Here is a 27,453-nt window from a genome sequence, read left to right as displayed (position 1 = left end):
ATCAATTAATTTTCTATCAAATAATTATTATTTATCAATGCTTTAAAAAATTTATTCATCAAATTTGAAAAACCTTATATCTTATTTTCTTTTTTTATGAATCAATAAAACAATTTTCGTGAATCAATCAAATAATTTTTTTCCTCCTTTCTCTTCAAATCAAATAAGATCTTATGTAAAAAATACATTATTTCACAGCTTACGAACTCTAATTTGAAAATCTATCAATTAAACAATTATTATTCATCAAATTAGATAAAATTAAAAAAATATTTTTTCCCTTTTTTCAACCCTTTGTTCTATTTTTTTTGAATAATTTATCTTATTCTCTTTTTTCGTAAATCAATTAAACAATTATCATTCACCAAATTAGAAAAACTTTTTTTTATTCTCTTTTTTCATGAATCAATCAATTATTATTCATCAATGCTTTTAACAAAGTGTTATTCATCAAATTAGAAAAACCTTAATCCTATTTTCTTTTTTCATGAATCAAAAAAATAATTTTCATGGATTAATCAAACAAATTTTTTCTCTTCAAATCAAATAAGATCTTATATAAAAAATACGTTATTTAACAGTTTATGATTTCTAATGTGAAAATCTATCAATTAAACAATTATTATTCATAAAATTAAAAAAACCTTCGTCCTTTTTTTTGTAAAATTAAACAATCTTTTTCTTTTTTTCTCTTCAAATCAAATAACTACTAATATGTATTGGAAGATTTGGCTTTAGTATGTATTTTATTGGATAATCTTCTAAAATCAATCAAACAATTTGTTTTCCCTTTTTCTTCACGATATTTAATGTGAAAATCAATCAATTAAAAGGTTTTGTCCTATTCTCTTTTTTCATAAATCAACCAAACAAATTTTTTTCTTTTTTTTTCTCTCCATAAATACTTAACAACTTATGATGTTTAATGTGAAAATTTAAAATTAATTTTTTTGCTTGATATCTATTGTATTAGTAATTATGAAAATTTATATTTAAATTGTTAATGAAATTTTATATTATTTTAAAAGTTATTAATTTTTGTTCCAAATTATTGATCAATCCATGACCTTTCATGCCAAATTTTAAATCTATCACTATATATATATATATATATATATATATATATATATAATATATATANTATATATATATAATTGTATTCAGTATGAATATATACAAAGTTTATAACCAAAGTAGTTCCTGAGTAATGGAAATGAGTTTGAAGAGATGCCATGTCTACATATCTCAAAGGGGGCAACATGCAATTGCTTCGGATCTTCAGAATTATTTTCATGCAAAGAAGAGGTTCTAAGGTCTCGACTAGTTCGAGACTTCAAGTCCTTTGTATGTTTGGTCTAACTTTTTATACTCATCTGTTCATCGATTTATTTAATGGGTTTATACACTTATACAGTAGTATTAACAGCAATGTTTTTTCTCGTCAGCTGGCCATGATGTCACCCTACAACGATGATGTCTAGTGCCTTTTTTTGTGGAGGAAATGCTGAGCTGTGACAGATTGTTGAAATTCATTAGTAGTAGAAGTAGTGTACGGATGAGAGAAGGGACAATGGTCCGAAAATTCACATGTAATAGATGCGATTTGCAAGATAGTTTGGTCTATCTCTTGCCATCACAATAAATGGGTCCCTTATCTTATCATCAAAACAAAACACTTACCATAATTTACATTTAAAATTCATCATTAATTTCATAATCTCGAGACTATAGTCTATACCGGAGGTATTGATGAGATGGATATAAACTTGATTAAAAATCCAAATCCAATCCATCAACTTAAATTAGATTTAATATTAAAATATATAAAACTGTTTTTGTTAATATTATAAGATTTTAAAATTAAAATTAAATAAAAATATTTTTTATTAATTTAATAATATCGCAAAATGAATTTAAATATAAAAGATCATATTTAAGAATCGACTCAAGGTCTGAATTATATTAATTATAATAATTTTTTTTCCAACAAAAACAATTTAGTAACAAATATTGAATATAGATTTATTTATTTTTTGATCGGCAGATGTTGAATTTGTTCAAGCTTAAATAAGGAGCAGTATATATAAGAGTGCATGTCTTGGCCTTTTTGCCATTATACAAAAACAAAGGACCAAGCTAATAATTTAAATTGAGAGACTAATTGGCCATTACTAGAATATCCTCTATACTGTCATATGCAAAAGGAGTATATTCTTTTGTGTTTATGAAACATACAAAATAAAAAATAAGATAAAATTATAAATTAGAAAAGATTAATTTAAATTGGATGTTGATTTTTTAAACTTTTTTAAAAGATTGAATTTTAAAAAAATAAAATGTACAAATTTACTTATGCTTGTTGTCAAACAGAGAAAAAAAAATAAAAAGAAAAAAAGAGAACAATTTTCTAACTTATTTTTTTTTCTCCCTCTTTCTCTGTTACCAAACGCTTTTAGCAGTGACTAGGTGTGGACCCCGACAAGGCGCGGATCCCCAGCTCACTCTACCCTGCAATGCAAATTGCGGACTGTCAATAGTTGGGGAGCTGTACTTTTCAGTTTTTACCCTTTAAAAAAAAAAAAAGAAGTATATTTTTTATTTTTGTATATTTTATACAACTTACTAATTAATAAAAACTAAAAAATTCCACAAAATGATAATCACTGTATAAAGCAGATACTGCCATATACTCATCTGACTGTTAAATCTCCGCCCTTCCTACCTTATCACACCCCACACTCTCTCTTTATATCATATCTTTCTCGTCTCGCACCATTCTCTTCTAGCGGATGAGAGCTTCAATTCTTACTTTTTTCTATGGTTATGCCCTCTTTGTTATCCTATCTCTGAATACTCTTTTCTTTTCATCAGCCTTTTTTTTAACTTGCATCCCTGTTATCTATCGGTGTAATTCTTGTTGCTGCCCTTCCTTGAGAAGTTTAACAGTGCATTAAAGATCCCTTTTTCTCTCCGTTCTTCAATCCTTAAAGTCTCAAAAATCTTCTGTTTTGCTGCTGGCTGCTGCTTCTGCGTGGTAATTATTGAATCTTCTGACATTCGAATAAGCAGTCCACGTTAATGGAAGTCTGCCCGAGCTGTGCTTTTTTCTTTGGGGGGTGTCTTTTAATATTGTTTTGCATAATATTTAATCTAGTTTTGATTGGTTTAACGAGGTATACAGAATCAAGCAATGATTCTCTGGTGTTGGTGCTGAATGTCCTCAGCTTCTTATCTGTCATTTGGGAATTGAAATAAGGATTGGGCTATGTTCCAAACCCTGCTTTTTTACGAATATGATTGTTGTTTAATTAATTTTGGATTATGACTAAACTTTCAGAAGAGAATGACACGCAACTAGTTGCTTTTATTGCTATAGGCGTGCAGCTATATCTAGCTAAGCTTCAAGTTTCGAACACCTTGTTTTAGTCTTCCATCAACCAACAAAGATTGAAAATGGCTCCCAGGAACAGCCGCGGAAAGGCCAAGGGAGAGAAGAAGAAGAAGGAAGAGAAGGGTATCAGTGTTACCCAATCAGCTTAATTTCACTCCTTTTTTAGTTCCCCATCATAATCCTCAAGGTTAGCTGGAAATTAACGTCCCCCTTCTTTTCCTGTGTTGCAGTTCTTCCAGTGGTCATGGACATCACCGTATACCTTCCTGACGAAACTCATGTTATTCTCAAGGTTCGTCCGTTGCTCTTGAAATTTCATGGTTCTTGTGCCCCCTCCATAGTTTATTGCTAATAACAAACTTGGGCTATAACTATTCTAATTTCGTTTATCGTGGCACCATGTGCGTGTGGTGCGTCCGCATTTCTTTCAATTTTAAAGCCGACTTTTCCTTCTTCATGCTTTTCGAGCTTGATTTTGTTACACATCATCATCATGAACTATATAATAATACTATTATTATTATTATCCAAAAGCTTACTTTGTCTACCTTGATTCTATTCCAATCCAGCGGAGATTACAATCTAAATACCTGAACTAATTATTATGAAATTTAAAGGAGTTCAGTTTTTTCTTGGCAAAATCACTCTAGCTCTCATAATTCTTACCAGTGGATGTATTGAAATTTAAGTTCCTTTTTTGACCAAAGATATTAGTTAGGTAGGTACATACTACTATTTTGTTGTATTATAATCAATTAGTGGTTATCCTCAATTCCGTGGTAAATACCCAAAAACATCAGCAGTTGCGTAATTTGACTATCGTAATATTGGTTTTATTGGACAAATTGGCTGTTTTAATTTGGGAAGATACAGTTTTCCATCTTGTCCTTTGTTTGACATATTTGTCTGGTTTAAATTGTAAATCCTGAGCAGGGAATATCAACAGACAGGATCCTTGATGTTCGTCGACTTTTATCGGTGAACACCGAGACCTGCAACATCACAAATTTTTCGTTATCCCACGAGGTAAGGATCATAAGCCGCATGCATTCATTCTCGTCCAGTTATTTTGATAAAATTGGCATCGTGGCGAGCATGTTTGAAAGACTAATTTTATTTTCTTCAATTTTTGGTCGTCGTACTATTTTATAAATGATATAAATGTAATAAAATAATAATTTTATAAATAATAATATTATTATCAGAAATTTTAATATTTTAATTAATTCATAAAATTTCAACCAGAAATATGAAATCATGTCAGCTGTGAAAAATGTAACCGCAGAAGGGACACACACATCGGGTTCAATTTGACAACATGGGTTTTGGAATATTGCTGGAAGTCATGTTGAAGCATGGCAATCGTTTTCCATCTCTGGAATAATAGACGATATTTTTTTCTCTTTTACTTCTTTTTGGAAAGGGGGCATCTCATTTTGCACAAGATACAAATTTTTCGGTCTATATAAATCATTTTTTAAATATTCATAATAATAAAAATCAATGTTTAACTTGAAAAAAGTTTAAAAGGGTGGCTTTGTAATTTTATAAGAAATATTTTATTTTAGCAACCGAATAAGAAATTTTTAGGGGGCTAAAATTTATATTTAGGCTTAACTGAAGGGGCATGATTGACCATTCGCTATGGAACCGACTTAAATCCATTTCTGTTTTTACGCTTTACAGATTAGAGGGCCGCAGTTAAAAGACACCATCGACGTTTCAGCGCTCAAGCCGTGCGTCCTAACTTTAACTGAAGGTAAGATTTATGGAGGGCAAAAAAGTAAAAGTAATTTCTAAAAACATGGGTGCGACGTCGGTTGATGTCAAAAAAATATATGACCGTTACACTGCTTTCAAAGCTTTGATAAGATGCCATTGCTTAGCCAAGCTTTTATAAGTGCGCCATTCCCATCTCCCTCCTAAAAAGATCTAACAGCTAGTTTCTCTGTTTCTGTTTTGCGCCATCAAAATTTGCGGAAAAAAAAAAAAGCAGAGGACTACGATGAAGAGAGCGCGGTGGCGCACGTTAGACGGATACTGGATATCATGGCTTGCACCACGTGCTTTGGCCCATCGGCCACCGGCAAAGATCAGCCGAAGCCCGTCGACGCCAGCAAGAATGCGCCGGTTCCGCTGGACAAGAGCTATGCCGCCGCCAAGAAAACTACCACCCGTACTTATAAGGAATCGCCGTCGAAATCTTTGTCGAAGGACGTGGCGGTGGATGCAGAAGGAGAGATGAGGCATTCTTGTCCTAAGCTCGGCACCTTCTACGAATTCTTTTCCCTCTCTCATCTCAGTCCTCCTCTTCAATGTATTCTCTCTCTCTCGATTTCTTTGTCTTTCTTTGTTTGCATTTTCTCTTGTTTCCATCGCGTACGGTTTGAACTTGGCGACGATTTTTTGTTTTTGCAGTTATAAGGAAGGCAACGAAGCGACAAGTTGAGGAGATCTCCGGCGACGACCATCTCTTCTCCCTCGAAGTGAGATCTTCGTTCTTGAACCTCTTGCAGTGATGAGTATTTTTCTTGGCTAGCCCTCTCTCTTTCTCTTGTATTTGTGATATAAATTTGTGATAATGACCAGGTTAAGCTTTGCAATGGAAAGCTGGTTCACGTGGAAGCTTGCCGAAAAGGCTTTTATAACGTTGGGAAGCAGCGGATTCTTTGTCACAATCTTATTGATTTGTTACGCCAACTCAGTAGAGCTTTTGATAATGTCAGTTTTTGATTTTCCCTCCTTGTAGATTTTACTCATGTTCATTTATTTTCTGTTTATCTGATTTGAAACATGCTTTGAAATGTGATAAGCTTTTTGATTCTCGTCTTAACTAGTTCACTGGTTTTGCAGATGATATTGTCTTTCATGTGTTATTTAATGGTTTCCCTCTTTAAGCATGATAATATTTGGTCTGCGCTTCTTTTTGTGTGGTATTTTTGTGACTTGTATTGATTCATTATTTTAAGTTAAATGGTTTCTGTTAAATGGGTGTTTTTAAGTTCTTGTTTCGTCTTTTAATCTGTCAAAAGAATTTCCTCATGTTAATATCTTGTTACCAATATTACAGGCGTACACTGATATCATGAAAGCATTCTCAGAACGTAATAAGGTATATGATCATTGCATCACTGCTTGTCCTTTCATTTAGTTGCTTTGATTGACAATGCTCAAGATATTGTTCATTAAGATAGCCTAGCTCACGTATTGTTTCACAACTTTGCATTTTTTTTCTGGAACTTCTGTTTGCAGTTTGGGAATCTTCCTTATGGCTTCAGAGCCAATACATGGCTCATTCCTCCAATTGCAGCACAGTCACCATCAAATTTCCCACCTCTCCCTATGGAAGATGAAATGTGGGGGGGTAATGGAGGTGGTTTAGGAAGAGAAGGCAAAAGTGATTTGATACCTTGGGCCAATGAGTTTTCATTTCTTGCATCTATGCCCCACAAGACCGCCCAGGAGAGGGAGATTCGGGACAGGAAAGCATTCCTTCTTCACAGCCTATTTGTCGATGTGGCCATTCTCAGAGCTGTTAAGGCTGTGAAGAATGTAATGGGAAAGCTGAAGCCCAGTGGCTCAGTAAAAAATTGTGAAACTCTGTACACTGAGAGAGTGGGGGATTTGAGTATAATGGTAATGAAAGATGCTTCCAATGCTAGCTGTAAGGTGGAAACTAAAATTGATGGAATTCAAGCAACCGGAGTTGATCAAAAGAACTTGGTTGAAAGAAACTTATTGAAAGGGATCACAGCTGATGAAAATACGGCTGCACATGTAAGATATTTTCTGGAAAATCTTAATGATGATGAATAAAAGTCTCTTCACAGTTGGGATTCTACTTTCTGAATTGGTGATATTGATACATTTTACATTTTGACTGCAGGACATTGCCACTCTTGGTCTACTAAATGTGAGATACTGTGGCTATATTGCCATTGTGAAAGTTGAGGGGAGAGAGAACGAGAAAAGCAGTCCTCTAGCTCAAAGTATTGAATTTGAACAGCCTGAAGGAGGGGCCAATGCCCTCAATATTAACAGGTTATTCTAACTCATATAATATGTCAAACATATTTACGTATGAGCTGTGTCATATATTATATTTTAAAGAAGAGGGACCAAACTGTTTATTCTACATATTTTAACATGTTTGATAAATGAAACATAGATGGTATGATTTAAAAATAATATACTGTTTCAAGTTTCAACTAAATATTTTCGAATGTTAAATATTTATCTATCCTGGAGAGAGAACTTAAACCTCAAAGATGGAAATCATTGTGGTGGCTTAATTTGCATCAGGAGGGTGTGGCTTGCATATAGTTGTTGATTTTCCCTGAATTTTAACATTTGACTGTCCTTTATGCATGTTCTCTCTCTCTCTCTTATATATAAATATATAAAGAAGATCTGCTTTTGAAATGAAAAAAGCATAACAATCCACTCACTACCACGCATCTATTGTCCTCAGTGTGTGGTTGTTCTTCAGCTCCTTTGGCTTCATAAGCAGAATTCTTAACATTTCCCTTTTTTCTCTCAGTTTGAGATTACTTCTTCACAAAACAACATCTTCAGAACTCAATAAACCAGCTGCACCTTCACAAGTTTTGGAACATGAAGAGCTTAATGCTTCCCAAGTATTGGTAGAGAGGCTGCTGCAAGAAAGTCTTGCTAAGCTTGAGGAAGAGGAACTTGCACAGAAACCTTTTGTGAGATGGGAACTAGGAGCCTGCTGGATACAATATTTGCAGGACCAAAACAGTACAGAAAAAGATAAAAAACCATCTGGGGAGAAGCCTAAGAATGAGATGAAGGTTGAGGGACTTGGGACACCTCTTAGGTCCCTCAAGAACAAGAAAAAATCTGATGATAATATGGGTTCTGGAAACTCAACTTCGCATCCAGATGCTGTTGAAAATGTTGCAGCAGCTTCTAAAGAATCACGGCTTGAAACCAGTTCAAAAGATGACGAGCTTGTGCTGAAGAGGAAGTTATCTGAAGAGGCCTTTGCTCGACTAAAAGAATCAGATACTGGACTTCATCGCAAGGTAGATATTCTTGAATGCTGTAGCATTCAATTTTGTGTGTAGGAAGAATTTGTCTAACGTGTCCATTTTGCATGACAGTCTTTGCAGGAACTAATTGACTTGTCACAGAAATATTACATTGAAGTTGCTCTTCCAAAACTGGTAATCATGAGTGTTATTTCCTCACTTTTCTCATTGTTTCTGTATGTAAGGTTGTAGTAGTTCCTGGTTCTAGTGCTTATTATGGGATTACAGGTTGCAGATTTTGGTTCTTTGGAACTCTCACCAGTTGATGGGCGGACTCTAACTGATTTCATGCATACTAGAGGTCTTCAGATGCGTTCTTTGGGGCATGTTGTAAGTTCTATACTCTGAGCCATATCTTTTGATTCTTAAAAGGAATTCTTTATGTCGCCAAAGCTTTGTCAAGCTCTTCTACTCTGTATTTGTAATGAGTTCACTATTTTTGTTAGTTTTTTGAGCAGATTTAATGTGTATGTGTTTGTTAGAAACATATATCCACAGACATTGCATCAAAGTCTGTGACAATTCACTATACAGTCCATCATCTTTTGCTACCTATCCCCATGTCATGAATTGCTCGCGGTGTGTGAGCCTGTGAGATATGGAAAAATTGAAACACTTGACTTTATTATTTTTCCATAATAAGTTATTGGTTGATATTTGGTTTCTGCTCAGGTCAAGCTTTCAGAAAAGCTATCACATGTGCAGTCACTTTGTATTCATGAGATGATTGTTCGGGCATTCAAGCATATTCTGCAGGCTGTGATTGCCGCTGTTGTTAACACTGATAAATTGGCTGTATCAATAGCTTCTGCACTGAACCTGATGCTTGGAGTTCCTGAAAACGGAGAACTGCATAGGTCTTGCAATATCCATTCCCTGGTGTTGAAGTGGTTGCAGGTCTTCTTGATGAAGCGATATGAATGGGATATTACCAACTTAGACTTCAATGACATTCGGAAATTTGCAATTCTACGTGGATTATGCCATAAGGTATTTCATTTCCAACTTTTAAGGATTTGGAGATGAAGTATATTACACAGTGTTCACTAAGTAGTTGTAAGAAGCTATATTGGCCTTTGCCACTATTCTTGAAAGTACATTACAAAGATCACCAAGGATGCAGGATAAACTAAAATTTCATTTATCTAAAGAAGCAGGAAGTCTGCTACAAGAGGGTGCAGACTGCTAGAAATGGAATAGGAAAAGGGAGTTCAGCTAAGCAATGAAATTAGCTAAAAATCTCCTGAGTTATTCTCCAATTATGGCTGAGATCATCTATGACTTGGCCTGTTGCAATTATCTTCCCTCTGACACACTTTGATGCACTTCATAATATCTGGAATAGAAGCATGATTTTGACCAAATAATCTGTTGTTCATCTTCCTCCAAATGTAGTATATGACTGCATTCCAAGTAATAACTGCAATTAATGACTTGCCTCTGTGCTTCTTTCTGGCCCAAGTGAATTCTGAATGCCAATCTTTTACTTGTCTGTGCACATTAGACTTGTGAAGGACCCTCCGCGAGAGACTAAGTCATTAAGATTGCAGTCATATATTACAGTTGTACAGGATGCCTAGAAGCTAAGATTTATGGAGTCAGAGATCCTTCTCCCCACCCCTGGCCCCCTCCCTCTCTCAGTAGACTTAGATGATGGATTTTGCTATCAAATTGGCTAAAATGAAAATTTACTGATCAGAATTGAGAATAAGGGTACAATTCTCTATGGCTTATATAGGGTACTTTGTCTGCCTAGGGAAAGGTTATAGATCATGGGCCCAATTGCCTGTGAAGTTATCCGAAAGAGGATGTGGTGGATGAAGCACAAACACTAAGTATTACATTTCCTTTTTCTCTCATTTGCTTCTTTTAGGTAGGAATTGAGTTGGTTCCAAGGGATTTTGACATGGATTCTCCTAGCCCATTCCAACCGTCAGATGTTGTCAGCCTGGTTCCAGTGCATAAGGTGATTAATTCTGGAACATTCTATTCTTTTTTCTCCTTTCCCAATTTTGTTTCAGAATTTGTTGGTTTTATCATAAGTTTGTGTATAGTTGAATTTGATCTATTTTCAGCAAGCAGCATGCTCATCTGCCGATGGAAGGCAACTTCTAGAATCATCAAAAACAGCCTTAGATAAGGGAAAACTCGAAGATGCAGTGACTTATGGAACCAAGGTATATGACATATATCCTCTTTCCAATATGAATTGCCTATCACGTGCTTCAGCAACTTATTTCTATATCTCTAGTCTCCAACCTGCTGTACTTTTCATGGTTTCGGCAGGCTCTTTCAAAGCTGGTATCAGTTTGTGGTCCTTATCATCGAATGACAGCTGGAGCTTACAGCCTTCTTGCTGTAGTTTTATATCACACTGGAGACTTCAATCAGGTCTTTTGATAACCATTTCTATATGGAATGTGTGAAAATCCATATAATACTAGAATAATAGTACCCTAAAAAGTTTTATAGAAGTATTCTTGTTAAAAAGTGTTGTTTTATTTCAGTTTAGTGGGGGTTTCAAGTTGAATTTAAATCAGTAATCTGTCCCAATTACAGGCAACAATCTACCAGCAAAAAGCCTTGGATATCAATGAGAGAGAATTGGGACTAGAGCATCCAGACACAATGAAGAGTTATGGAGATCTTGCTGTATTCTATTACAGGCTTCAGCATACAGAACTTGCTCTTAAGTATGTTTGTTTGTGTTTTATGTATTTTAGATTGAGGCTTAAACAAGATGTTTACAATTTATTTTTAGTGCCTTGTAGCTATCATGGATTACCTTCAATACTATACAATATGCGTTATAGATATTGAAGCAGCCATCTGCGTTTTCTACTGGGCCACTCGATGGATTTGAGTGTCATGAGACTAGTTTAATCTGCTTAAATGCCTATAATTAGAGGCTTTTTCTTTTTCAAACTATACTTTGAACCTAATCTTATTGTTTGCTTCTGGCATTTTAAGTTTCTAAAGAAATATCTTGCAAGATGGCTGTGGCCACTTTCAAATCATATTTTTCATCTTTCTTGTTAACCTTTTAATCTAAACATCTATAAATTTTTGTTGGATCAGATATGTTAAGCGTGCTCTGTATCTTTTACATCTTACCTGTGGCCCGTCTCATCCAAATACTGCCGCAACATATATTAATGTAGCTATGATGGAAGAAGGCCTGGGCAATGTGCATGTTGCCCTCAGATATCTGCACAAAGCTCTGAAATGTAACCAAAGGTTACTTGGTCCAGACCATATTCAGGTTTGGATTTCTTATTTTCTCAATTTCTTTGAACTTTGTTTTTACGGCATTTTTTTGTTATATCTATCTATGATACTATTTCTTGATCTGGTGAGACAGTAAATCATACAAAACCTATGGTCCTGATATTGAGTCTTCTCTTTCATCAGTTTTAGACAAATATGAATTCTTATATGGCTAAAAACTAAAGTCATTGCAGAGGTTTTTCAATTTTTGGCTTGGTTTTTCTTTTAATGGTTGATTGGTTGTATAAAACTAATTGATAAAATGCATTCAGGACTACAGAGAATTAATGCTTTTTATAAGCGTGATAAGTTAAGTCATATAGTGGGTGGTAAGACAGTGCTGTCTCGGTTGTCTTTGCTGAAATGCAGGCTTGCTAAAACATGTAAATGAATTAAACTCAATTTTGAATTTATACGTGCTTCAAATCGGGTGCTGGCAAGCATCATTATCTATCAAAATGTACTTTTGGCGTCCTTTTTTCCTTCATTTTTACATCACAAAGAAAAAACCTTTCAAGGAATAATCCTTTCTTCTGTTAATTTCTCCAGACAGCAGCGAGTTATCATGCTATAGCAATTGCACTCTCATTGATGGAAGCATACCCTTTAAGTGTCCAACATGAACAAACAACCTTGCAAATTCTCCGAGCAAAGCTGGGCCCAGATGATTTGCGTACCCAGGTATCTTATGCAGTGCATAGATTGAACATGTACTTTCTGTATTGGGTGTATTCTCATATTCAAGTTGATGATATATCTGAAAACTGCGACAAATGCTTTCTGGCTATGATTCATACCTAAAAGATTTAAGTGACTTTCGACCTGGAGATAATGCAGCTACTGGTTCAAACTCTTAGTTGACAGAGCAAATCATAATAAAGCGGAAGTTGGCAGCAATAGTAGCTTGATGATTTTTGACATAGGGACATCTAATGCATGACTTGAATAAAAAATTTCAGACAGCGCGTGATAGATATGATTATTTTTGAGGGTTTTATTTTATTTTATCATTATCAATGAGCTGTTGCAACTTTCTGATGAATTCTTGCAGGACGCTGCTGCATGGCTTGAGTACTTTGAGTCCAAGGCGTTTGAACAGCAAGAAGCTACTCGAAATGGTACCAAGAAGCCAGATGCATCCATAGCTAGCAAAGGCCATCTAAGGTAAATCATCTTAGCATATTCCTTGAAGAAGTGCTCTCGAAAATAGTTGATTGTTTTCGAATGTCGTGCAGTTTCCTTCTGCTACTTTGTGTATTATTTCACATAATTGATCACACCCATCCACCCACACAAAAGAAGCAAAACAAAATTTGCCCCAGTCATGGATGGCGGACCCAACCTGTCTTCAAATTCTTTCTTTGATACTCCATTCATTTCTGTCGTGGATTATTACTTTTTTATATTAATTGGAGTAAAAATTTAAAAAAGTTTGGTTTATTGTTCCAAATCTGTTGTGTGGAAGACTGCTTGAATAGAATTGTTAAAGCTGGCATATTATAGTACTTTGTGTACTATTCACATAATTGGTCCTGCTGTTATGCCCGTTGCCCGTTGCTTCAATCTCCTAGTTCAGATGTAGAAAAAGTAATTCATGCTGTTTCTTGGATTTTCTTATGGAATCTTGAGATTTCACTTGGCTATTGTGGACCCAGCTTTCAATTGCTTATGGAAGGATATTTATCTCTGCTTAAAAAAAAAAGGCGTCTTGAGCACATTAATAAAATAAGAAATCAGTTTTCATAAATGAGTTTTTATTGAACACTGAAGAGTGCAAAAAGTTCGCCTCAGCCTCTGTTCTTACAAATTACCAATGGATGGCAAAGTGCCTCTATTCTTCGTCGTTCATGTGGGTTCACCTTACCCGGATCCTTGTCGTCCCCACACCCACACCCACACCACACAAACCCACCCACACAAAAGAAACAGAACAAAATCTGCCCCAGTCATGGCTGGTGGACCCAACCTGTCTTCAAATTCTTTCTTTGATACTCCATTCATTTCTGTTTTGGATTATTACTTTTTTACGCTAATTTGAGTAAAGATTTAAAAAATTTTGGTTTATTATTCCAAATGTGTTGTGTGTGGAAGACTGCTTGAATAGAATTGTTCTAGCTGGCATCATTTTATGATATCTGAAAAGCTGCTGTAGTGATTACAAAGATTATTATAGTAGTAGTAGTTAGGCTGGTTTTCTAAGAACTCTTTCAGTCCATGGCCCAAATGAAAAAATTCTTTTGCGAAGCACCTCACTGGATTATCAACATTTGTATACATACTTTTTATTCTTGTGTCTGCTAGAGGTTGGGGATGTGATACCCTTTTTTTCCTGTCTGGGAAAATTCAGACATCCTTGTACTGATCCTAATGTTTTATGCTACTTTGCAGTGTATCTGATTTGCTTGACTATATTAATCCAAATCATGATCTCAAAGGGAAAGATGTTGCAGCAGGAAAGAGAAGAAGCTATATTGCGAAGGTAGGATGGAGTTTATTTTGTGGTTAGTCAAACTTATTGTTGACATACTATTATTGTTGATGATAGGAACCAGACTCAAAATGATTCTCTTTACTAATGCTGTTGCATGAAATGAGTCAGTAGGGCATTATCTAGAGTTTGTTGTTAACTAAGTTTTTGCAGACTGTATCAGTGGCTAAGACCTATAGAAAGAAATTTGAAGTAGTTTGAGGTCGTTAATTTTACTGAGTTAGCCAAACTGTCATAACAAGGCTCCACAGGCCTGATTTTGTGCGTAATTGAACCTATTCTGAAGCTTTGCTGTCCATGTAACGTTGAGAAGGTGGCTTATCCTGGGTCAGAATCCACAGTCCATGAAAAGTGGAGAACAGTGAGAACTAGAACCTTTAGATATGGGGCTGTGGACCTGGCATGGGCATTTATAGAATCTGGTGGAAATGTTGTCTCCAGAAATGAATGTCATCTTTCTCCAATGGGGAAAAATTATTGTCCCTTCTATGATAAAAGACAGGGTGCCACATTCTTTTCCGCGGAAGGGGAAATTTTTTTTTCTACTTTTGTTTTAACAATTTTACAATTATAGAAGAAAGTATCTAAGCATCCTGGTAAAGGCATAATCGTGGGAGGACTCACCAGACAAACCTGGATAATTGCAAGTCTGCAGTCCAGGAAAAACGCAACGTGACTTTTAGCATGCACCATCCGTTGCATGCAATCTGTTCTTCATTTTTTCTTACTTGTAATGCACCTCATCTGCAATCTCAATTCTCCTATGCAGGTGAAGGGAAAACTCCAGCCTGCTAATCATCCAGCAAGTTCTGAGGGATCTCCTAAAGAGGCTGCAAAAGAGGCTTCAGATGAAGAGACACATTTATCTGAACAGGAAGATAAACCAGATGCTAACCAGGAGACAAGCTCTTTGCCAGTGCAGTCCCAGGCTCCTGTTGTGGAAGAGACAACAGAGGCAAGACTGAACATTGATAATCACATTCTGTCTGAATCACATGCTGAAGGGGATGATGGGTGGCAACCAGTTCAAAGGCCAAGAACATCTGCCTCACTTGAACGACGACTAAAGCAGAGGCGAGCAACTATTGGTAAGGTTTTTAGTTATCAGAAAAAGAATGTTGATCCTGATGTGGAATTCCCTCTGGTCAAGGCCACTCATCAGAGTAGTAGGTATTACCTATTGAAGAAACGGACAATATCTCATGGAGCTTATACAGATCAGTACACTATGAACCCCTCCCAAGGTTCAAAAGTTGGACGGAGAATAATCAAAACTGTTACATACAGGGTTAAGTCCATTCCATCATCTACTAAAAGTTCAACTGAAATCTCTAGAAATGGAGGTGAGGTGTTTAATTCTTCAGGGGAACCAGCTTCTACTTTTGCACCAAATGATCTCCGTCCAACAAAAAATTCTATAGTCAGTCTTGGGAAATCTCCTTCTTACAAGGAAGTAGCCTTGGCCCCTCCAGGCAGTATCTCCAAACTGCATTTCAGGCCTGAAACTGATTGTCCTGAGAAACCAGACTTCAACATTGAAAAACATCAAGAGGTAATGACTGAAACAAAAGATAATTTTGATCAGTTGACTTCAGGAACAGGAAAAATATTTGAAAAGAAGAATGAGAACTCTACATTGGATTCAACAGATAGCTTGAAAGAGGAAATTGCTGCAGTTGAAAATAAGGAAGAAACTAGGTCAACTGCTGGAATGGAAAATAACTCTTCTTTAGTGGTGTCTGAGAAAGTGGAAGGAGTAGGACTTGACGCTGGTGGAAACGAGGCTCCTGAAGTTGTACAGGATGGCATATTCATAAATGGCATGCCAAATTCAATTGATTCTCCTAAGAGTGAACTCTGTGAGAAGGTTTTGTCTAGAGGTTTTGAACCCCACAGTAATCCAAACTCCACATTGCAAGAGGTAGAGGAAATGGACAAACCCTTAGTTGTAAATTCTGGTAATGGTCAGGGACTAGCCAACAAGAAGTTGTCTGCGTCAGCAGCTCCTTTCAACCCATCAACACCCATTTCACGTGCTGCACCACTCCCCATGAACATCACCCTTCCTCCTGCTCCTGGACCTGTTCCCCCCGTTGGACCTTGGCCAGTGAACATGCCTATTCACCCTGCACCTCCTACTGTCTTACCAAATCCAATATGCTCCTCCCCTCACCATCCATACCCATCACCTACTCCAACCCCAAACATAATGCAGTCTCTACCCTTTATGTATCCTCCCTATACTCAACCCCAACCTGTACCAACGAGCACCTTTCCCATAACTAGCAACCCTTTTCACCCCAGTCAGTTCTCATGGCAATGCAATGTGAACCCCAGCATACCAGAGTTCATTCATGGGACAGTTTGGCCTGCTCATCCAATGGAGTTCTCTATACCATCACCAATTATTGAGCCAATTGCTGATCAGATATTGGAGCCTAAAATGCAAAGTGATGATGCAAACCCAAGTCCAGCTCCAATGCTGCCTGTGGATATTGACACTGTGGGAGAAGCTAAGAAAGAAGTCAACATTTCAGCATCTGAGGCAATAAATAATGATAATGAAGTAGCTAGAGTTGGGTTGGAAAGTGTACTGGAAAATGGTCACTTGAATCAATCTATGGTTGACAATTCTGGGAATGATCCAAGCCCAAACAAAAATCCTGAAGGCAGTGCTGAAAGGAAGAGTGATGGTGAGAAAACCTTCAGCATTTTAATAAGAGGTAGAAGAAACCGAAAGCAGACGTTGAGAATGCCAATAAGTTTGCTTAGTCGACCATATGGCTCCCAGTCTTTTAAAGTTATATACAACAGAGTCGTCAGAGGGAGTGAAGCTCCAAAATCTAGTCGCTTTTATTCAAGTGAAAGTTGTACAGCTACTGCTACATAGCTGAAAGCTTTATTTCATGCGGATCTTAGCATAGAAGGATTGGTATGAACAGGGTAGAAGAAACAAAGCTTGATCAGTCCTATGGAAAGGCACATGAAGTATTGTGAATCTTTCTAGCTTCATTTTAGCAAACTGCATTGCCCATTGGATTTGTGATCTAAAATGCAGGTTGGTTTTCTTTAACTGAGGCCAGTAATGCTTTTTGTTTTCCATTTGAAATTGTGCTCACAGTGAGATGGCCTGTCTCACTGTGTTTTGTCTATTTTGGAACTTTTATTTCACTAATAAAAATTAGGTCATCAAAACCCTTTTAAGCTCATCTAGAAAATAAAAACTAGGTGGAACACACACTCTCTCTTAAAATTATACAGATGTAGAAGATTTTTCTGTTTCCCATCAAACTATCATATTAACAATATCATATTAACAATCCTAAAATTTTTTTGCAGATACTCTATATTTAACTTCTACTTGATTTAGCTGACAGTATGAACAAGAACGAGAGTGGCTTTTAAAATCAGGTATCATGACTTCACAATCTCTATTGTATCTGTCTTTTTGCTACTCAAAAAACTGCAGGAAATGATTTGAGTAGGTTAAAATTGTCTTCATCTTTCTCTTTTTTTCTTTGGAGGGGTGGGGGGGGTGGCAGGAAGGGAAGGATGCAGATAATTCTGCTTGTATGTTCAAAACTTTAGGTTTATTGTAGTTGTCTTTGTGACTGTTAAATACTCCATATCTGAGAAAATAACCCATTGAGGTTGTAATAGTTAAAACAATCATTTTAGAGTGTTCAGACATCTTTACTAAGTATGATCTAGAAAGATAACTTTTGATCCAGAGCTGCTACCTCTCGTATCAAGAGGATGTTCTGAGTGAGGTTGGGCTAGAGACTGGAAACGCATGCCCAATGAGGTTGGGTAGGGTTCAGTGTTTTCAACTTTGAGGCATTTGCAGTTGGTTTTAACTTTTTTCGCATTAACCTTGTGTGTTTTTTATGTGCTCATTTTTCATTTTGGTTTGATCTGCAGGTTCAAATGGTAATTAACTATTGGGGATTAACTAGGCGTTGTTAAGGTGACAATTTTGGTCTATACTTCAGTAAAGGATTTTCTTTTTTAATATTTTGATCACAGAATTTTAAAGACTGATTTCACCTTTTTGATTTTCTATAGCAATGCCATTGATAAATTGATTTCATTCAATTGTATATGACTTCAATTTTGTCCTTTTAATTTTTTCCACTCTGGCGCTGTCATATTGTTCAAATTTAACTGGTTGTTCCAGTATCAAGTGACACAAATATGAGAAAATAATAAAATAATTTACCTTTTATATCACTTTGGATTCCTCATTGATGTCATGGAGAGAGATCGATTACCAATACTCATTAATGTTGGCTTTGATGGGTGGCACGGTGCTACCTAGTACCAATGTAACTGCACTGCTTTTGTATCAGAGTGATACAATGATAAACATCAGGCAAAACTATGAGAAAATGATCTCTAATTTTTTTGGAGTAAATTGTGAGAAATAATTTTTTTTGATAAAAATATTTTAAAAATAATTATCAAAATAAATTTAATTATTTTTAGTCATATTTAATTATAATTTGACGAAAATATCTTTTAAATTATTTTAAATAAATTAAACAATTCATCACAATTTTTCTCAATTTCTCTCCATTTGTGCTTCGGATATTTGTGTTTCGAATTTCTCTCTCACCATCTCAATCTCTCAAATTTTATCGATTTTTCTGTTCGGCATTCGTCTGCTATGCTTTCGATTTCTCTCTCTCACGTTTTCAGATTTCTCTTTCTTACGCTTTCAAGACACCAAACAATGGTTTTGACGTGTTTGGTTGGGTGGTTGTTTGAAAAATTCGATTTTTAGCTATTTTAGATAAAACTAATAACAAATGTATGAAATAACTTTTAATTGAATGAATTCGGGATATAGATATCAATAAATTCAAAATTTGAAAATTTATAAATCTAGGGTTTAAAAAAAATTTTTTTAGTCAAAGTAGGTGTTTTAGATAAAAAACATTTGTATTTTGATTTATGAAAACATGTTAGAAACACTTTAATCTGTGCCAAATTGTCAAAAAAAAAAAGTTGAGAGGATTTGAAATTTCATAGATTTTTGTGCATGACGTGTCATAGGTTTTTGCACATGGCATGTAACACGCTTATCATGGCTTGTCACAAGCTTTTGTACATAGCGTGTCACACGCTAACTATGGCTTGTCACATGCTTTTGTACATGGCGTGTCACACACTAACCATGGCTTATCATAGGTTTTTGCATATGGCATGTAACACGCTAACCATGATTTGTCACAGGCTTTTGTACATGACATGTCACACGCTAACCATGACTTGTCACAGATTTTTATACATGACGTGTCACATGTATTTGTACATGACGTGTAACACGCTAACCATGACTTATCACAAGTTTTTGTACATGAAGTGTCACACGCTAACCATGGCTTGTCACAAATTTTTGTACATGGCGTGTCACATGTTTTTGTACATGACTTGTCACAGATTTTTGTATATGGCGTGTAACACGTTAACCATGGCTTGTCACAGATTTTTGTATATGGTGTATAACATTATAGCGTGTAACTTCATTAAGGGTAATTTTATCCAACTTGATTAAAAATGATTAAAACTATAAAAAGAGTTATTTTTAAAAATATCTTATCTTTAAGGATTATTTTTTAAAATGTTCTATTTTTTTATTACATAAACAACGGCAAGAAAGCTCAAACTCAAAAATCGCTCAAGATATCTCTCTAATGGACCTTCATTTCCTGATCACAAAAGACAAATGCATCTTCATTTTGCGACTAAGGTTACAATTACACTTGACAGAGAAAATTGTGAGTCCCTAGTTCTGTCCCAGGAAAATTGAAATTGGAATATGGTTCAACTTGGTAAACAAATATGAAGCTATTTAATCACTTCTCACGCGAAGAAAGCTCACACATGAAATGGCTTGTATAGCAGGTTCAGAAGCTAAATTCAGTAAGTTGAACAATGCAGTTACACATGGCTTGGCTTCCTCAAGGCTAACTGGTGCAATGCTGAGCACTCCGTTCAGATACATGATCAATCAAAACCCCTCAGTTCCATCAAAGTATTGAGAATATTAGAACATGAGCTACTAAATTGGATTCATTTGGAAGGTTGGAGGCTGACCAGACTTGTCTCTTCTTCTCATGCACGAGAATGCTTCTAAAAGAATAACTGCAATTAGAGTTATTGCAAGAAGAAACCCATAGCCAATCTTCCAGTCATTCCCAGCTCCTGCCAATTGAATTCCCAATATTACATTCAAAGCTCCAAAAAAGAGGGCCATCCTTCCAAACCAATGGTGGTACCAGTTCCAGTATCGCCGGTACTTGGAATCTTTATTGGGCCGTAGAAAAAATGCCATTATCTGAAATCATCTTTGCCACATTACATTAGCAATTCAACCTGTATAAAGTATTGAAAGCTTTGAATTATTCAAATAGGAGCAAACCTGAAGAATGCTAAGCACAAGCACAAAGATTCCTATGCCTCTATGTGCTGGAATATCAGCGTTCATGCTTCTGTAAAGTTGTACTCCAAGGAGCACGGCGGCGAGTCCTAGGATGAATCCCAGAAATTGGATCCCAGCATGAAGATAATACCATAGAGGATCTTTGTGCTTTAAGTATCTCGCTATCATTGCCCCTGCGGGGAGGATCAAACCCCATCCCATGATTCCCAATATCCCATGATTCTTTCTCTGGCTGACGTCTACGTCTAAAACAGACGCTGCAAACATAGTAGGTGATTTGTTAGCAATAGTTTGATTGTGCTGCTCTTCAAAGAATGATGAGATAGCTAACAGTTACAAAGGTTTGAAATTGAAGATTTCTTAATATAAGCAGACCTTGTGAAAAGTCGAACCAAACGGCGGTTTTATCATCGTGTTTAGTTAGGTGCAAGTGAGTAGGATATCTGCTTCCAAAAGCCACAATAAGAGGTTGCCGACCAAGACGATGTTCAAACTTGGCTTGAAATGCCAAGTAAATCATGGCCCCATGAAGGGCCACTACCGGTGGAATATTGTTAAGTGGCAATTCACCCTTGTCAGGGATGACTTGCGATGCATGGGCACCCCGCAAGTAGTATTGCTTGATTCTTGCCTGACCTTTCCTATTAAACCATCCCACCATGGCACTGGATCCAAGCATCATTCCGTTCCTGGAAAAACCAATCCCGACCCATCCAGTTGTGTAGACTGCTGATAGTATGATGGTCATGACATTGTCTGCTCTCTGGTAATACTGCATAAAGGGGTAGGATTAGCTACTTCATATTATGTAACTCTGAACTCTTGTCTTCTTGAACTAAAGGTGATCGTGGTTTCATAATGAAGTGCCATGGAACAATGTAAATATTTCAATCAATTTTCTGCATAGCACTTGCATTTTCCACCATTATAGAATGTTTCTAAGCCCATTTAATCTCTCACTCTTTTCGTTTTTGTTAATAGAAGTCTTGAGATAACCACAATTCAGAAAAAAAAAGTAGAAAACAAATTGAATTGCAATGAGATTTTGAAATTAAAAAGATGAAGCTAACCCATTTCCTTAAAACCCATTTAAATATCCGCCATCATCTTTATTGTGTCAACAAAGTCTGGCTTCAATGCATAACGAACATAAAGTCACAATTGCAGAATTACATGCATTGAAGGCACAATGCCGACCAAAAAAGGAAAAAACACTCTCTAAACTGAAACAGGGCAGTGGAAAAGGAGTTCATTCATCAGACTGCCTTTTTTTAGGTCTCTAGAGACCAAATTATTATCTTCTCCATCAGTGAAAATACAGCAATAACTGGACAAACTAATCAATGTCACAAGACCAAGCTCCACACATGTCATTATTTTCTAAAACCTCTCAATCAACTAAGCTAATCAGGTTTAATTCATTCATGCAAATATGCAACAATATACAGAGAAGCATACATAACCTGAAAATAAGAGTTGAAACAACTTACCCTCAGAACAAAGGTATGCCATATAGGCGAACAAACCATATTGGAAGTGGATATATTGCCATAAGGTGGACCAAGAAAACTTAGATCAGTACCACAAAGTTCATATCTTCCACCATCACCATCACCAGCAGTACTAATGGAACCATTGGCTAAAGGATCATTCGTATCATGGTCGAGGACTTTAAACTGAGCACCCTTATCTGGATCATCGCTGTCAGGCTCCACCAGGATCTCCTTAAAATCTGCTGCTGCAAAAACCTTGGGTCCTAGGAAGATACAAAGAAGGTATAACCCAACAAGAATCCTGGAAAAAGAAACCCAGAATCTTGGAGTTGCCATTGAGATACAAGAGCATCAACTGACAAAGCAGTTGCTAGGAAGGTCAAGAACAAGAAGACAAAGTGTGAAGGCGAAGCCATCCAGGGTGGTTAAGATGTTTCAGTTTCTTTCGACTCAAGGCTGAATTATGGTTGTTGTTGGTGAGGGTGGGGATGGCGGTTGGTGATGGCGGGTAATCATCATTCCCGCCAGCGAACTCATCACCAAATAGCATTTTCTTTTGTCTCTGCCTCTCTCCGTCCCAAAACGGTTTCATGCAATTTTAATACATCTGTTAAAGCCTTTATACCTTTAGGATAGCTGTCACTTAGCAACAAAGGTTTGGCTGAAATGAACTGGATTCGAGAGGAAGACGCAACAATGGGCCTTTTTAAGGTAAACTGTTTTAGTAAATGCATAGCCCCTTTCCCTCTCAAAAGAAGCAGTTCCGCAAACTTTTGACATGCTAGCTAATAATAAAATGAGGAAAGCTACTGAAAAATAACTAAAAAGAAAACCCAAATTTATGAATTGGCAAATCTAATCGACTAGATTATTACTAGTTCTTTAGTGAATAGATTAATACTTAATTTAGAAGAGGTTTCAATTAAACCAAAGCCAAAGATTGGCTACTTCTTGACCCACCGTCGGGTTAAAATTTTGATCAATTAATAGCAAAAAAGTTCAAACAAATTTGGCAAATTTAGGTTGTGATGTCAAACTCCTTTTGTTTACAACCGAAAAAGAAAGGTCTTACAGAAAATTGATGCTGGGGTTACTTGATTTTGGTTTTATTTATGTTTTAGCTCTCATAGATTTTTCAATCCAAAGGTTTCATTTAATTTGCTTTGCTTAACAAGATAAAAGAAAGATTTAGTTTTGACAACTCAACCAAAAAATTAATCAAAAAGTTGATGGAACTTTGCACTTCATATATATATATACATATATATATATATATTAAAAACAAGAAAAAGAGTAAAAAAGTAATTATGTCAATTTAAATAACACACTTATTTATATATATATGGACATTCATTTAACAACCAGCTTTTTGCCACTGAAATTATGCCTGGGACATGTTTGGCTATAGAAATACAAATCTTTATTATATTTGAGAGCTAACCATGAAAAACACACTACATAAAACCTGTTTGCACAAGATGTACAACAAGCAACCTTTAACTTAAATCTGTGGCACCGGCTGAGATTTTGATGGCATTAGCAAATTAAGTTAGCATTGCATTGGAGAAAGCTGAAGAGAGTTAACTGGACAGGGCGCAAGCTTTGGCTACTCCTCACTAAGCCTCCTTCATTTCTCCTCTGGAACATCACAGGATGCAATATCACCATTCGCAGAGATGCTGTACCGATTGGAGAGCAGAAAATCTGCTGAAAACGCATGCTTTCGAATTAAGCCTTCTATATATATCATCACTATTAATGAAGTGATAATTGGCTTGTGAGATCATTGTCACGGTTGGCAGAGCATATGTCTAAGTCCCCACACCAGCTATCAGAAGTCAGAATTCACGGCTTCATAACAAAAGAAACTTGATTTCAAGCTCACAGTTGTGCAGTGCAATGTTAACTTTTTTGGTAGAGAAAAGGTTAACTAAAGAGATCTTGGCGGCCTGAATATATGTTCCTCACCACTCTCCTCATCAACTCTAACGATCCATTTGCTGTTAGCACTAGCAGTCTTCTTCATGGGAATGCCCCTTCTTTCTGCTCCTAACAGACCTCCACCACCCCGATCTCGCCTTTCACTTTTATTGGTTCTTCCAATAGTAGTAATTTCCATTCCTTTCCCAATGGGATGCTTCATAGACCTCACTGTAACCTTATCCTTCATTCCTTTGACATGACCTCCGAAGCCTTCCTTGTCACTCGCCAAGTTGTTAGCCACTACTACTGCCTTTTTCGGATTAACATTTATCATCTTTAACAACTTTGGGTAGTCATCATTCTTGCAATCCACCAAAGAAAAATCAATTTTTTCATAATTTTGCAGAATCTCAGTGGGGTCTCCGGTTTTAAATTCTACAATGTCTATTAGACCTGAATCTTTAGTTTCTTTTTTTGCTTCAAGAAGGGCAGTCTCCGGGAGAATGCAGACGAACCTGGCCCCAGTATGTTTTGCAGCGGTGGCTAATGCTATTGTGGATGGTGATACACTAGATTTAACCTCCACTATCAGTTTTGATTTCATGCCAGCTGCTAAGGCTGATATGAACTCACTGCTTCCAGGCTCTCGTGTTTTCCATGAGTCACTTAGCTTGTTCAGATTATTACACTGTAAGAATAAAGAAAGTAGAATTAGCCACTATCCATGGAAGTCAAAAACATAGTACTATAGACCCTGAATCCGTGAAAAAATAGTAAGAGAAGAAAATTAGCTGCGTTGCTATAGATATTTTAGATACAACGATAAGGTTGTAATCAAACACAATTTGAAGGAAATTAAACTGTCATAAAATTAAGTGGGATTATTAGTTTGGTTTAGAAAGACAAAAAAGCATTTTTCCAATCTGATTTTGCAGACAGTTATTCATCATCTTAACTTCTACTAGTTCTTTGGCCCATTGTCTATATATTTAAATGACACAAAGCTAGCAGATCTACACATCCATCTTCTAAGCATGGAAAAAGGACATCAGAAGCTACCGCAGTCATCGTCCATGAAGGATTTGATTACATGTCTGCCTAAAGCTCTTGTTTTCATGGTACTATTATGAAAAGATAACAGACCATTTAGACCCGGACGAGGGAAATCAACCCAAGAAAATCAATTAACAATTAAGTAAAACGAAGGTAATCTAACTTGGGGTTGCATTATATGCATGCCATTGCCATCTTGAATTGGCCGAGATCATATATATTCAGCAAACAAGTTGACATTAGCAAGAACGAAGGCAACTTACCATCTTTTACATGTTTCTCTACCTCTAGCAGAACCTTGTTCTTAAAGAACAAAAAAGAATTCCATTGACATTGCTTTTCTCAAGAAAAAGTTATGAAAACAACTTTTGTTTTGTACAAGCATCAAGAAAATCCTACTTACCCATCAAACACAATCTAAAGCCCCAGAAATAAAAGATGAGTGCAATTTTTAAAGCCAAGAAAAGAAAATCAGAAACTGGGGAAAGAAAACGGAAAATGAAGCAGCTGTTAATTACCAATTGGATGGTCTCGAGATATGCTTTTGTAGCGGATGTTGCAGACCATTCCATCTTGAAAGAATCTCCAAACAAACACAATAATGCAGTAGAATGGGGCAGATGGGATATAAAGAAAGGGAAAGAAAAGCACGAGAATGAGAGAAATCTTGTGTTCAATCCAGGGCCTGATACAATCAGGATCTAAGAGCCTTTTTTCTTCCTTTTCCTTTTCTCCTTAGGCAAAGGAGATCAGGTACCTTTCCAGGCAAACGTTGGAGGTTCGGACCCCTGTTTATAGCAACGATCCCGCCCGCAAACGACGTTAAAACCGTGGCCTGCAAAATCGGAAACAGAACTAATCCCATGTTTGTTTTTAGTAAAATTCCAGAATCCTGCATTGAACACAGCACAACAACTAGGTAAGTCAAGCGACCACGTTTGACAAAATCTGCCCTTTAAATTTTGATGGTCAAGATAGCCACGTCAGCTACCAGTTTGACTATAGGCTTTGATTGTTGACCATAACCCAAAATATTTTGGGGTAAGAAATACAACTGTAATAATTAAAAAGTGATTTGTTTTTAGCACATGTAATTGAAATGGTTTGACCGATTGAGAATGCTAATAGTCTAATACTGATCATTATCTTTAGAAAAAAAGTTATAGGAAAAATAGCAAATTCATATCCATTTTAATGTCCATGATCATTTATGCACAAAAATTTATAAATGAATTAAGCCACTATTGGCACATTTGATTTTGAATGTACACAAGCAGGAGCGAAGTTAGCTAATTTTTATTAGGAGGTCAAAAATAAAAAATAAAGATTAAATATTTTAAAAACTAATATATTAAATTTAACTAACAATCAAAAGATTAATAATAAAAAATAATTTTATATAATATATAAATCAAAGAAAAAAAACCTTACAATAGTCCGAAAGTTATGGTCAATTATGTTTCATGGATTAAAATTTATCAATTATTAATTATGTATTGAAAAACATCTATTATTTTTAGGATTGAGTCTTAATGTATTGATGCACATTACTCTTATTTATGAGTTGAAGTATTAAGGTTTGGTGGCTCAAGTGTAAGAGAGTCATTTAGACGATTTGTATCTTTTCTTTTAAAGAATTTGTCAATTGTTTTTAACTTACTCATTATTTAATCAAACTTGAAAAAAAAATTAATACAGTCAACTTTCAATATTCTTATTTTATTTTTTTCTACTTATAATACTAAATATAAAATTATAATATATAAAATATAAATAATTAAATACAATATATAGGATTGATAATTTCCTTTTATATGATCACGATTGTTTAAAGGTTATATGTTCAATACAATTTTCTTTCGACTAAATATAAAATGTAAAACATATAAAAAAGATATATTCAAAATAATTTCTTCTTACATAATCAAGATTAATAAAAAAAGTGATACATTGATGAAATTTCAAGTAATAGTACAACTTATATATAAGATTTATATAATAATTTATTAAATTTTAAGGATAAAAATCATAGAAAATAAAATACATATAACAAAAAAAAGAAGAACATGATAAGTAAAAGATAGAATTCACATATGACATAACCAAAAAAGAAAATAATATGGTTGATGATTCGAAGAAATTGAAGAAGAAAATTTATAAAAATTTAAAACATATAAATAAAGAGAATAGAAATGAAAAAAAATAAACAAATATAAATAAAACAATAATATAAATTGAGAGAAGAAAACAAAAAATACTTTAAAATTGGAGCATGTGAAATCATTTTGTTATTTTTTTTTATATTAATTATTAAATAAAAAATTATTTTGAAGAGACTG

At 35.5% G+C, this 27,453-nt stretch overlaps 3 protein-coding genes across 4 annotated transcripts; 1 reads left to right on the top strand and 2 right to left on the bottom strand.

Annotated features, from left to right (window-relative positions):
• On the top strand, positions 2,712-18,425 carry LOC18613982 (protein TSS). Of its 2 annotated transcripts, none has more exons than XM_007051492.2 (26): positions 2,712-3,034; positions 3,377-3,514; positions 3,622-3,683; positions 4,325-4,417; positions 5,078-5,150; positions 5,388-5,708; positions 5,810-5,877; positions 5,981-6,112; positions 6,462-6,503; positions 6,644-7,168; positions 7,278-7,432; positions 7,932-8,439; positions 8,518-8,580; positions 8,674-8,775; positions 9,118-9,435; positions 10,319-10,411; positions 10,500-10,622; positions 10,732-10,836; positions 11,005-11,138; positions 11,524-11,707; positions 12,262-12,393; positions 12,764-12,876; positions 14,101-14,191; positions 14,970-17,258; positions 17,540-17,611; positions 18,122-18,425. In XM_007051492.2, the coding sequence occupies exons 2-24, from the start codon at positions 3,454-3,456 to the stop codon at positions 17,088-17,090; spliced, it is 5,619 nt and encodes a 1,872-aa protein (XP_007051554.2). In that variant the 5' UTR covers positions 2,712-3,034; positions 3,377-3,453; the 3' UTR covers positions 17,091-17,258; positions 17,540-17,611; positions 18,122-18,425. The 2 variants fall into 2 exon arrangements, with proteins under 2 accessions (XP_007051554.2, XP_017975358.1); XM_018119869.1 differs by having other exon boundaries at positions 2,713-3,034; positions 10,521-10,622.
• Positions 19,873-22,683, bottom strand: LOC18613981 (cytochrome b561 and DOMON domain-containing protein At3g61750). The gene is made up of 4 exons (XM_007051490.2): positions 22,136-22,683; positions 21,021-21,417; positions 20,625-20,902; positions 19,873-20,540 (listed from the first exon to the last, which is right to left on the bottom strand). Exons 1-4 carry the CDS (start codon positions 22,472-22,474, stop codon positions 20,265-20,267), a joined length of 1,290 nt encoding a protein of 429 aa, XP_007051552.1. The 5' UTR covers positions 22,475-22,683; the 3' UTR covers positions 19,873-20,264.
• LOC18613980 lies at positions 23,453-25,931 on the bottom strand. Its single transcript, XM_007051489.2, has 2 exons — positions 25,633-25,931; positions 23,453-24,749 (listed from the first exon to the last, which is right to left on the bottom strand). The coding sequence occupies exons 1-2, from the start codon at positions 25,684-25,686 to the stop codon at positions 24,069-24,071; spliced, it is 735 nt and encodes a 244-aa protein (XP_007051551.2). The 5' UTR covers positions 25,687-25,931; the 3' UTR covers positions 23,453-24,068.

The sequence above is a fragment of the Theobroma cacao genome, chromosome 1, assembly GCF_000208745.1.
Source record: "Theobroma cacao cultivar B97-61/B2 chromosome 1, Criollo_cocoa_genome_V2, whole genome shotgun sequence".
Taxonomy (NCBI): Eukaryota; Viridiplantae; Streptophyta; class Magnoliopsida; order Malvales; family Malvaceae; genus Theobroma; species Theobroma cacao.
The sequence above is the reverse complement of the archived record's forward strand: the minus strand, read 5'-3'. Positions and strand labels throughout refer to the sequence as shown.

Coding starts and splice junctions, on each gene's coding strand:
- LOC18613982 (XM_007051492.2), top strand. CDS start 3,454: ATGGCTCCCAGGAACAGCCGCGGAAAGGCCAAGGGAGAGAAGAAGAAG. Junction 3,515..3,621: donor GAAGAAGAAGGAAGAGAAGG/GTATCAGTGTTA, acceptor CCTGTGTTGCAG/TTCTTCCAGTGGTCATGGAC. Junction 8,776..9,117: donor TGCGTTCTTTGGGGCATGTT/GTAAGTTCTATA, acceptor GTTTCTGCTCAG/GTCAAGCTTTCAGAAAAGCT.
- LOC18613981 (XM_007051490.2), bottom strand. CDS start 22,474: ATGGCAACTCCAAGATTCTGGGTTTCTTTTTCCAGGATTCTTGTTGGG. Junction 20,903..21,020: donor TTGGTTCGACTTTTCACAAG/GTCTGCTTATAT, acceptor CTATGTTTGCAG/CGTCTGTTTTAGACGTAGAC. Junction 20,541..20,624: donor TTGTGCTTAGCATTCTTCAG/GTTTGCTCCTAT, acceptor AGATGATTTCAG/ATAATGGCATTTTTTCTACG.
- LOC18613980 (XM_007051489.2), bottom strand. CDS start 25,686: ATGGAATGGTCTGCAACATCCGCTACAAAAGCATATCTCGAGACCATC. Junction 24,750..25,632: donor ATCTCGAGACCATCCAATTG/GTAATTAACAGC, acceptor TTATTCTTACAG/TGTAATAATCTGAACAAGCT.